The sequence below is a fragment of the Nannospalax galili genome, unplaced genomic scaffold (assembly GCF_000622305.1).
Source record: "Nannospalax galili isolate Female #2095 unplaced genomic scaffold, S.galili_v1.0 scaffold359, whole genome shotgun sequence".
Classification (NCBI taxonomy): Eukaryota; Metazoa; Chordata; class Mammalia; order Rodentia; family Spalacidae; genus Nannospalax; species Nannospalax galili.
The window spans coordinates 740,870-753,239 of record NW_008347042.1 but is presented as its reverse complement, the minus strand read 5'-3'; the positions used below and the strand labels follow the sequence as shown (position 1 = coordinate 753,239).

The following is a 12,370-nucleotide window of genomic DNA, read 5'->3' as shown; positions in this document are numbered from 1 at the left end:
AAGTTGGGCACAGTAGTACACGTCTTTAATACCAGCACTGCAGACAGATCTCAGAGAGTTCAAGGCCAGCCTGGTCTACATGGTGAGTTCCAGACCAGCTGTGGCTACTTCAAAAAGACCAAAGCGGGGGGGGGGGGGGCCACAATGATAATAATTTCCTAGAGAAAGTCCATACCATACTCATAAATACAACTTCCAAGGTCTTACCAAATAACACAGACTCTGCCCAATATCCTACAATTACCCTATATAATAATGTACTGTAAAATGCCAAAGTCTAGCTTAACTCTCATCTCTGAAAATACTCATGAAAGCACACACCCCAAAGAGTTTTCTCTCTTACTCTAATTGCTATTTTAACACTTGTTTTATCCAACAAGTACTTATCATCTATGACAGTACATTACCCAATGTGAGCATAACAATTAATAAAGTCCCTGCCAGGTATGTGGCACAGGTCTTTAATCCCACCCAGCACTTGGGAGGCATAGGCAGGCAGATCTCTGTGAGATACAGGCCAGCCTGGTCTACATAGTGAGTTCTAAGCCAGCTGAGGCTACAGGGAGGCCCTGTCTCAAAAAGACCAAAAAAACCCAAAGTCCCTATAATAAAGCCCACATTTCAACTGTAGAAGATATGTGATAAATATACAGGTAAGTATATATCAAACAGTGATAGATTATATTGGAGAAAAATAAAGCAGGGAAGAACTAAAATAAATAAGCTGATAAATTCTGATAAAGGCTCTATCTAACATTTAGAGGACACCTAAACATAGGCCTAAAGGACAAAGGATAAAGGAGTCAGGCAGTTATCTAGGAGAGAAAATTCTGAACACACAGTTCTTTGCATATTGATCTTTTAAACAACTTGACTTTTTACGTCCAAACACATTTTTATGAACAAAGAACATATATTTTAATCAATCCTGTCAGAAGTACATCCTCAGAAGCAGAAATTTTAAAGAAATTAAGAAGGCATACTAAGAATAACCCACTCAGCTGAAACTGACTGGCCAGTAGCATTCCAATCCTCCAAACACAGAGTACCACTTATGCCTTTCTGGAAAGTTCTTTAGCCACTGCTTCAAAGCAGTAGCTGGGATGGCAATGCTATTATCAAATAAGTAGTCTACATGAGCCCCCAAAATGAACCAGACAAAACTATATGGCTTGGCCATACCTACAAAATGAAATACTGTTCAGTTCCTTATACAGCTTTTGTCTGCTTTCTTTTTTATTATTTTTATTTTATGTGTATTCGTGTATTGCCTGCATGTAGGTAAGTGCACCCATGTTGTTAAATGCCTGTGGAGGACAGAAGAGGCTGTCAGAGTCCCTGGAACTGGAGTTACAGACAGTTGTTAGCTGCCATGTGGGTGATGGGATTTGAACCTGGGTCTTCTGCAAGAATAATCAGTGTTCTTAGCCGCTGAGCCATCTCTTCTGCCCTGCTTTTGTCTGCTTTTATGAGACTATATTATTGCCTACCACTACTGAAAACAGAACTGTGGTCATTTGGGGGGGGGGGAGGTCCTTTTTGAGATGGTCTCCCTGCAGCCACAGCTGGCCTGGAACTCGCTATGGAGACTGGGTTGGCCTCAATCTCACAGAGAGCCACCTGCCTCTGCCTCCCAGTGCTGGGACTAGAGACATGCACCACCACGCCCACCTAAAAACTGAACTGTGGTCATAATATTTTACCAAAAAATCCTATTCCCCCAAATAATCAAAAATTCATTCAAATGCAATATAGCATACAATTTTTTAGTTCATTTTTATTTTATGTTATGAGTGTTTTGTCTATATGTATGTTAAGTACATTTGTGCATGCAATGCCCACAGAGCACAAGAGAAGGCACTGGATTCCCCTGGAACTGGAGTTATAGACAACAGTTAGCTGCCATGTGGGTGCTGGAAACTGAACCCAGGTCCTCTGCTAAAGCAGCCAGTGCTCTTATCTGCTGAACCATTTCTTTAGACCCACAATATAGCATTTTTAAAACAGATGCTTCATCGATTAAAAAAATGTTTTACTCAATTTTTAGACCAGAAAAATGTGATTTTTATAGAATATTTTACATAATAGAAAAATATATATTCTATTTTTTGAGACAGGGTCTCATCAGAAAACCCAAGCTGTCCTAGAATTAGTACTATTCCTTCTTCAGCTTTCCTCATAGATCAAGAGGCCTGGCTCAACCTTGTATTATTTTTAAGCAGAAAATAATCAAATTTTGGCAATTACTATATACAGAAGGTGACCTCATAGCAGTAAAACTTTATTTCCTTCAAGGACCTCCCCAGGACTCACACTGTGGAAGCAAAGAACAAAGTTGTCCTCTGGCTGCTACACATGCACTGTGGTACACACACACTAAATAAAAATGTAAATAAAAAGTCTGCCTTGAAAAGTTTTGAGATTAAGATTCTCAAGGAGCTAGAGATGGCTCAGTGATTAAGAGCACTGGCAGCTCTTGCAGAGGACCCAGGTTCAGTTCTCAGCAACCACATGGCAGCTCACAACTGCTTGTAACTCAAGTTCAAGGGGATCCAATGGCCTCTTCTGGCCTCTGAGGGCACTGCAAATATAGTGCACATACATACATATAGGCAAAACACTCTAAGAAATTTATTTTTTAAAGTACTCTCGATGGGCATGGTGGCACACGCCTTTAATCCCAGCACTCGGGAGGCAGAGGCAGGCGGATCTCTGTGAGTTCAAGGCCAGCCTGGTCTATACAGTGAATTCCAGGACAGCTGGGGCTACAGGGAGACCGTCTCAAAAAGACCCCCCCCCAAAAAAAGAAAGTAATAAATAAATAGTACTCTCAAAAGTGTAGAGAGACATGAGGCATGGCACACACCTGTAATTCAGCAGTTGAGAGCTGAGGCTACCTACTCTAAACCTGGGAAATGGAAGGTACCCAGTAAATCATAAACTATCACCATTCTCGTAACACTTTTCTAAGAAAGGAATATTCTATCTTTCAGAATCACAAATCACTCAAGCTAAAGTTCAAAACCCCATTTATTAACAGTATTAAGCATTCTCAATTTAATTAATTTTTTTTTTTTTTTTTGAGACAGGGTCTCTAGTAACCCCAGCTGGCCTGGAATTTGTTATGTAGACCAGGCTGGCCTCAATCTCACAGAGATCTGCCTGCCTCTGCCTCCCAAGTGCTGGGATTAAAGGCCTGAACCACCACACCCAGCCTGGATTTTATTTTCTTATAATTCACACAAATACACAAAGACTGAAAAAAAGATGGGACTTGAAAGATGGCTCAGCAATTAAGAGCTTCTACTGCTCTTTCAAAGGACCCAAGCTCAGTACATAGCATTGAGTTCACAACTACCTATAACTCCAGTTCTAGGGAGATCTGATGCCTCCGACTTCCATGTGTACTCATATGAACATCCCCCCCAACACACACAGGCCCCCTAAATAAAAATAATCATAATGAATCTTTAAAAACAAGAGTAAAAAAGAAAAAAGAATGCAGTAGCAAGGAACTTGGCAATATCTGTACAGGCAGTAAGAGAGGGTCTACTTTCCAAGTTAGCTAAAATCTAAAAGGAGTAAGTTTTGCCTGTGAAATTCACTAAAGAAAGAAAGGGGGCTGAAGAGATGGCTCAGCAGTTAAGAGCACTGGCTGCTCTTGGACATGGGTTCAATTTCTGGTACCTACATGGCAGCTAACAACTGTCCATAACTCCAATTCCAAGGCAATCTAACACCCTCTTCTGACCTCGGTGGACATTGTTACAACACAGGTACACTTACATACACACAGGCAATACACTCACACACATAAAATAAAAATAATTAAATATTTAAAAAGATGGAAAGGAGGGAAGGAGGAAGGGTCAGTGTGGCACACAAATACACATATGCAATATTAAATTTAACTTCCCTATCTCTAGGTGGAAATGTTATGCAGATATTACAACCAATCTATGACAATGCTCAGTAAGAAAATAGAGGATTGTGAAGAAGAGGCAAATAGGCAACAAAATTTAATTGCAAGTATCAAACAGACTAACCAATCTAGGCAAATCCATTGTACAAATTCTGAAAATTTGCAAGTTAATGCTTAAACCAGGTTACCATTGAAAAACTGAGGCCCAAGCATATTTCATTATTTTGAAATTTAGGCTAAAAATTTCTAGGAAATGTAAACTGATCCCTATATAAGTTGACACACAAGTATGGAACAACACAACAGAAGTAGCAGCTTGCAGCTGAGTGCTGCTGAAATGACCTGTGACTCAACTACCAACATATGATTATAAAGCACTGAAGTAAGACCAACTTTTCCTTTATCAGACAGGAAAAGGAAGAAGGGGGCTTAAAAATTCAAAGAACTAACACTATAAAGCTGAAGCAGATACAATTTTGAACAATACTATCATTCTGATTGGTAACATTTTCTTCATTCCTAATGGAAGTCAGCAACACTATTATAGCTCCTTTTCTTTCACTTAATGATTTGCACATTTTCCACATGTCTTATCGCAATAAATCCTTTAGCAAGCAGGCATGATGGCTCAGTAGGTAAAGGTACTTGGTACCTTGAGACTTGACTTCAATCCAGGCAACACATGGTAGGAGAGAACTACTGAAAGAGTTGTCCTCTAACCTCCGTACGTGTGCCATGGCACCCCACACACAAACACACGAACACATATATAACACCCACATACATATACACAAACACACACATAAAAATGTAGTAAAAAGGGTCTGGAGAGATGGCTCCAGCAGTTAAGAGCACCAACTGCTCTTACAGAGGACCCAGATTCAATTCCCAGCACCCATGTGGTAGTTAACAACCATCTGTAATTCCAGCTCCAGGGGATTTGATGCCTTCTTCTGACCTCCACCGGCAATGCACAACACAGGTGCACTTACACACATGCAGGCAATACACTCATATACATAAAATAATAAGTATCTTTAATGTAGTAAAAAATTAAAAATAATAAATCATTTAGCAATGTGATCTTAGTGATGGAAATTAAAGATTGTCCCACCATCACCACCAAGAATTGTTACTCTATAAATAAACAATGTCTGATAGGTCTATATTGTGAAATACTATCTAACAATAAAATGGTACAGACTATTGATAGAAGTAAAAATTTGGACGAACCACAAGAGTATTCTGCTGCACTGAAGAAATGCCAACCTGTTGTTATATATTGCATGATTCTCTTTAGTAAATATTCTTGTAAAATTACACAAAATTCTTGTAAAATTACACATAGTTGCTGAAGGGTGACTGTAGAAAGAATGGCAAGGGCTGGGTATGGTGATGCATCCCTTTAATCCCAGCAACTTGGAAGGCAGAGGCAGGCAGATCTCTGTGAGTTCAAGGGCAACCTGGCAGCCTGGTCTACATAATGAGTTCCAGGCCAGGTGGGGCTTCAGGGAGACCCTGTCTTAAAAATACCAAAAAAGATAGCAACACAGGTATCCTTTGTCTTGATATAGACCTTTCTGTATATATACTGATATATTCCTTGACTGTAGAGATAGAACCTATGTATGTAATAGCACTGTATAGAACTAAGCAGACACACACACACACACACACACACACACACACACACACATCATTACAAGTAAAACTAGGAAATCTGAATAAAACTGGTAGACATTATCAATGTTACAACATTTTGCAAGCTATTAATTTTCAGGAAAGTAGGTGAAAGCTACAGGAATATATCCATTTTTCAAACTACCTGAGAATCTATAGTTACCTCAAAAACAAAAAAATAATTTTTTTATGGAAGGGATATATATATAACTCAGTGGTAGAAAATACTTGCCTAGCATGTGCAAGGCCGTGGATTCTATCCCCAGTATGTGCACATACTCTGTCGCAAAAGTTGATTTTGTGCAACATGGTAGCTCACACCTATTTCAGCACTGAAAGGCTGAGGCTCAAGGAATACTAAGAATTTGAGGCCAGATGCTACTTCCAGTGTGAACATGGTGGCTAATGCTACCACTAACCCTCTGCAGTTTCTGCCACTAGAGTTTGTGGACAAGTATATAGGATCAAGAATTCATAATGTGATGAAGAATAATGAAGAACTTGGTACACTTCTAGGATTTGATGCTGGAAGATATCACAGATTTTGACATTATACCAGAAGGAAGGATTACCAAATTAGATCAGATTTTGCTAAATGGAAATAACAATGCTGGTTCCTAGATTTCCTTAATGCTAGATTCTGGATTTGTTTTTTGTAACTTTAATGTTTCAATTCTATAAAGCTAAATTTCCCATTAAAGAGAAGTATTTTGAAGATGTATATTCATTTTTCTAAGCTAATCATCATTATCTTGGATAAAGTGTTTGGTGTTTTTTGAAGGCTAAAAGATTTTTTTGGTTAAAAATGGGGAGGCTGGAGAGATGGCTCAGCAGTTAAGTGCACTGACTACTCTTGCAGAGGACCAGGGTTCAATTCCCAGCATCTACATGGCAGCTGACAACCATCTGTAACTTCAGTTCCAGGGGATCTGATGCCTTCTTCTCACCTCCATGGGCATTGCACGAAATGGGTGCACTTACATACATACCAACAATACACTCGTACACATAAAAAAGTAAGTAAAAATAAACTTAAAAAGCTACCCAAAATAAACAAAGGTATAACAATTAGAAAACTAAATATTAGGCACTATTAGAAAACAATTGTAATGCTATTACAGCTATAAAGAACAATGCCTTTATTCTTAGAACATGCTGAAATATTTAAGAATAAATATTTCTTTTGCTTAAAAAAAAGGTCAAATGTTAAATACAGATAAAGACCTTTTGAGTATTTCTGGTACTCTCAGCATTTCAGCTTGTTTTTTTCAATGTGAACAGATGAGTTCTTTTCAACATGAACAGATGAGTTTTTTTCAACATGAACAGAGTTTGGGGGTACAGCTCAGCTTATATTTAACCTGGGGTTCATCCTTTAGCATTGTAAAAAGAAAAAAGGGAAAAGGAAAAAATGGGGGGGACAGGCAAAAAGCTACAAGAAAGCTGCTATCATTCAACCTAACAATGAGTGCACCTTAAAAAGTTTTAAAAGTAAAGACTAAGTGCAGCTTAGTGGTAGAGCACCTGCTCAACATACACAAGGGCCCTCAGATCTACAGCACAGCAAATAATTATTTTGGGCCTTATGAGATGGCTCAGAAGGCCTAAAGAGGATACTGCCAAGCCCAATGACCTGAGTTCAATCCCAGAAACACACACGATGGAGAGAACCAACCCTTGCAAGCTGTCCTCTAACCTACACACACACAAATAAATATTCCCCTAGAACTATACCACAAGAAGGATGTGGTGGATCCCATCTGTAGTCCCTGCACTTGGAAGTCTGAGGCAGGAGTTATCCAGCCTGCTCTACAGAGTGAGCCTGTCTCAAAACACCAAAACAAAAAACTATGCTATGATCCCACTTACTCTTCAAACAGGCTTAAAACAAGATGCCAACAAGGATTTGAAAAGGTGTAAGATGTGACCTTCTACTTTGTCAACAGGCGCTGACTGTATCTGTAGGGTAACATAGTTTTGTAAATCAATTAGGTTGACATAAATGGTTATTTGTAGAAAAACTGGATCTTCAGATTTCTACTTTTCTTTTCAAGCAAGGGAATTATAACTGCAAGAGGAAAGGTTAACGGACACGTCCTCTAAAGTTCAAGACTTAAGTTTGGTAAATACAGTTTGCGTAGAAGAAGCGACCCGCAAGCTAAATATAAAAAAAAAAAAGGTGCTAAAATGTATTAATTACATCGCCATGGCTACAAGACATAGTCCACAATGTAAACAGTACCAATCCAGTATCCCTACAAGCACCACTGCATGCACAGGGCAAACATTTGAAATTCATAAGGAGTGCGCTTGAGCTAGCCCCAACAAGAGCCATCTCTGAAGATTCTTACATTATCTTCTGCTAAGTTTTTGCCTAGGTGTTAAAAACTTCACCCACTGCAAAAGAAGTTCCAGAACGGCCTCAACTTTTCACTTCCTACCGGACCGCCCCCTCGCAATGGTCCCACCTCCCGAGAAGGGTGACGGGGTGGGGCTGTTTCCCGCTCCTAAACTAAAAAATAAATGCTTCTTTCCCCACTCCCAGGGAGGCGGGGGAGGGGGGCCGGGGGCTGCAGGCTCAAGGGAGCAACCTACTGCAAAGCTCCCTTCCGGTCTCCATCCTTCCCTCCGCTGGGTCATTCAGTGACCCTGGGCCGGGCGGGGACAGGTGAATCCCTGGAGGGAAGGAAGAGGGAGGGACGGACGATGGAGAAGCGCGTTCAGGCAATGAATGAGTCGTGCCGCAGCCACACCACCTGTTTCTTCCGAGGGTGCTACCCCAGCCAGCCTGCTGGATCCCTGACCCAGTCCGCTGGCGGCTCCCGCCCGGGCGGCCCACTTCCCCGCTCCAGGTCAGGCCGCTCCTCCTTTCGCTCTAGGAGGGTAAAAAGAGGCCGAGTGGAAGGCGGGGAGGTCGAGGCCTAGTCCGGAACCGGGGCCTCGAAGCCCGGGAACCGAGGGGGGAGCCCCAGGGCGACACGAAGGAGTGCGCGCGGGCTCGGGAGTACTACGAAGGCGGGATCCCCGCGGGGGTGGCCCGGTGCCCGCCCGGCCGAGCTAGGGAGTGACAGGCCCGGCTACCGGCGAGACGCTCCCAGCCGGCCGCTGGCCCGCAGCCTCACACTCACCAAGATCCGCTTGAAAAGCGCATTCTCCTTGGGCGGGAGGCTCACGGCCGGCATCGTTCCGGCTCTTCCCGCGGCTCCCGCCACCACCTGGTTCGGTCAGTCCGTTTGTCCGCTCGCCGCCGCCGCCGCCGCCGTTCCCTAGCTCGCTTCAGCCTTGAATCTCCCGTTCCGCCGTCGCCGCCAGGCCTCGGGCGTCGCCGCGTCGCCCTCTACCCTGACACCCCCTTCACCTCCTCCTGGTCTTTTTTTTTTTTCCTCTCTCTCTCCTTTTCTCACTTAACACTGCCGCCGCCTCCCCCCTCACGGGTCTCCGTCGGCGGTTCACGTGGTAACTGAACAGACCGACAGAGGCAGCCAAAATGGCGGACACCGAGGGCTTTCCCACCCGGGTCACACCTCCCAGCGCGCAGGCGCGGTGACCCGCTCTCCCCACCCTCGTTGCTCCAGAGCCTGCCGGGATCGCGGAGGCCGGGCTGGGCAGCGGAGCCGGCGAGGTTTGAGCCGGCTCTGCTGGTCCTGCGAGTGCAGAGCGCCTTGGAGAGCGGCCAACTGCGCTTCCCTCTTCCTCCTGGTCAGAAACAGCCTTTCTGCCCCTTCTCCCTAGACCGGCCTTTCATTCCTAGAGTGGACTCGCCCAGATGGTGTCATCCTAGCTTGAACCTCAAGTGCAGATGAAGGTGTTTTAAATGTAGTGGTCCCAGGCTGAAGTTCCTAATGAGCAGAGATTAAGGGAAGATAGAAAAGTTTTCGCCCCTGTGCGGACTTGGGAACTGTTTTGAAGAGGAGAGGACTTAATCGACTTTGAAAAGCGTGAAAGAGCTTGACCAATGAGATGGGCCCGGCCGGCTAGGGTATCTTTGATTTTGTTGACTATTGCTTAAGATAGCCAGGAAAGGTCGTTAGCCAGATCCGAAGTGACATTTGTACTGCCAAAGAGCCACTGAAGGTTGACGTGTGTGACATTATTTCATTGCTGAGGCCATATAATGCAGGGTTGCGGAAAGGCCTGTATAAGTCACCTTGGTGTAGTGGAGAAGTTGAGGGTCAGTCCAGGAGCTGGCGGCTAAGTTGGTTCCTACTACTGTGATTGCTGAACTGCCCATTGCCAGAAATCCTCAAACCTTAGAGGCCAAAAAGTATCAAGCAAGGATACGGAAAAGAACTGCTCCAGTGAGCAGGGTCAGGCCAGATACTGAACAAGACCCTTGCCACCTACCTGACATTAACAACTGACAGTAAAATTTTCCCTGAAGTGGCCCGCAATTGAGTCAAAAGAGCCACTTTATCCACGATAATCTCGTGCAGATCCTGTATCAGTCTTCGCATCGTGAATCAGTAAAGACGGCACTAGTTTTGTTCTTTTTAATCATTTTAACACAGAAGCTTTATAGCTTTCACACTTTTTAAAATTTCCCTGGAAAGTGTGGGTTTAAAATATTTACCACGGGAAAAATCTGAAACATTATTTGCCCTCTCCCTTCACTTGGGTTATAAATAACGTTTCTAGCAGTCAAGTCCTGGGGTATCCTTAAATTCTGCAATCTCTTTAAAATTTAGGAAAACTGGGCCAATAAGATGGCCACCAGAGGGTAAAGTCACTTGCCACACTAGCCTGACCATCTGAATTTAATCCCTGGAACTCTCTACAGGTGGAAGGAGGTAACTGACTCCACAGAGTTAGCCTCTAACCTGCATATAGGTACACAATAATAAAATGAAGTTTGTTTGTTTTTTTAAGTTTAGGAACTGACAAGATGGCTGGTGCTACCTGATTCCATCCCCAGAACCCATGGAAGGAGAGAGCTGATAATCACAAGTTGTCCTCTGATCTCCACACTGCCTGAGGGTATGTGTACCCACACAACACACAAATTAAAGTGTGTTAAAAAAATTTTTTAAGTTTAGGAAAATGTATCCATAAGGAAGTCAAGTTTGAATAGTGACTGGGGAGCTGAGAATATAGTAGTGGTTAAGTATTTGTCTATTATAGGCAAAGATCTGCTTTTGATCCCAGCACTGCAGAAAACACATATACACATATACAAGAAAAGTGGTCAATCTTTTTAAAAATATTTATTATTTTTACCTTATGTGTATGAGTGTATTGCCTGCATGCATGTAAGTGCACCCATGTTGTGCAATGCCTGCAGAGGTCAGAAGAGGGTGATAGAGTCCCCTGGAACTGGAGTTACAGATGGTTATTAGCCACCATATGGTGTTGGGAATTGAACCCAAGTTCTCTGCAAGAACAGCCAGTGCTCTTAACCACTAAGCCATCTCTCCAGCCCCAGTAGTCAATCTTAACCATAGCCTTTGGTTTTGGGTTTTTTGGGGTCTTTGTTTGTTTTGAGGCAGAGACTCATATAACCTAAGTTAGCCTCAAGCTCGCTGTGTAGACTAGGCTGACCTTGAACTCCTGATACCCCTGCCTCCACCTCCCAAACACTGGATCATAGGAATGCACCACCAGCACCCATCATCACATCCGACCACCTTACCTTTTTTTAAGATTTTTTTTTTTTTAGGCGTATGAGTGTTTTACCTGCATATATGTAAGTGCACCTGTGTTAGACAATGTCCAAGGAAGGAGGCCAGAAGAGGATACCAGATCCTCTGGAAATGGAGTTACCAACAGTTGTTAGCCTCCATGTGGGTACTGGAAACCAAACCCAGGTCCTCTGCAAGAGCAACCAGTGCACTTAACCATTGAGCCCTATGTCCGGTCCCTTATTTTTACTTTTTAATTATGTATATGCATGTGAGAGAGTATATGCATGTAAGTGCAGGTGCCTCTAGAAACCAGAAAAGAGCCCTGGAACTGGAGTTACAGAAAACAGGCTGGGAACTGAATTCAGGTCCTCTGCAAGAACAATTCTCTGGGACTGGGGAGATGGCTCAGTGGTTGAGAACACTGGATGTTCTTGCAGAAGACCCAGGTTCAAATCCCAGCACCCACATGGCAGCTGACAACTGTCTGTAACTCCAGTTCCAGGGGATCCGACAGCCTCTTCTGTCCTCCGTGGGCATTGTACAACAGGGGTGCACTTACCTACATGCAGGCAATACACACATACACATAAAAATAATAAAAAAATTTTTGGTCTTTTTGAGACAGGGTCTCATTGTAGCTCCAGCTGTCCTGGAACTCACTATGTAGACCAGGCTGGCCTTGAACTCACAGAGATCCACCTGCCTCTGCCTCCCGAGTGCTGGGATTAAAGGCGTGCATCATGATGCCTGGCAAAATATTTTTATTTATTTGTTTTTTGATCTTTTTGAGACAGGGTCTCCCTGTAGCCCCAGCTGTCTTGGAACTCACTATGTAGATGAGGCTGGCCTTGAACTCACAGAGATCCTACTGCCTCTGCCTCCCAAGTGTTGGGACTACAGGTATGCACCACCATGCCCAGCTAAAATATTTTTTAAAAAATAATTCACTTTCTTAACTGCTGAGCCATCACTGCAGCCTCTAAAATGTCTTTATATTAATTTATTTATTACTATTATCTGTGTAGGTGCCTACATGATACATATGTGGGGTTAGGAGAATACCTTTTGGGAGTCAGTTCTCTCTCTCCAACTTTATTTTGAGTTCTGGGGTTTGAACTCAAGTCATCAGTCTTTCATGGCAAGCACTTAC

At 43.1% G+C, this 12,370-nt stretch overlaps 1 protein-coding gene across 2 annotated transcripts in view; it reads right to left on the bottom strand.

Moving 5' to 3' along the window:
- Positions 1-9,085, bottom strand: part of Naa15 (N(alpha)-acetyltransferase 15, NatA auxiliary subunit) — a 76,453-nt gene extending 67,368 nt beyond the window's left edge. For both annotated transcript variants that reach the window (XM_008843423.3, XM_029568488.1), the window contains exon 1: positions 8,731-9,085. In XM_008843423.3, the coding sequence (XP_008841645.1) occupies positions 8,731-8,784 (54 nt within the window). In that variant the 5' untranslated portion in view covers positions 8,785-9,085. The remainder of the gene's footprint in view (positions 1-8,730) is intronic.
- Positions 9,086-12,370: the final 3,285 nt, after the last annotated feature.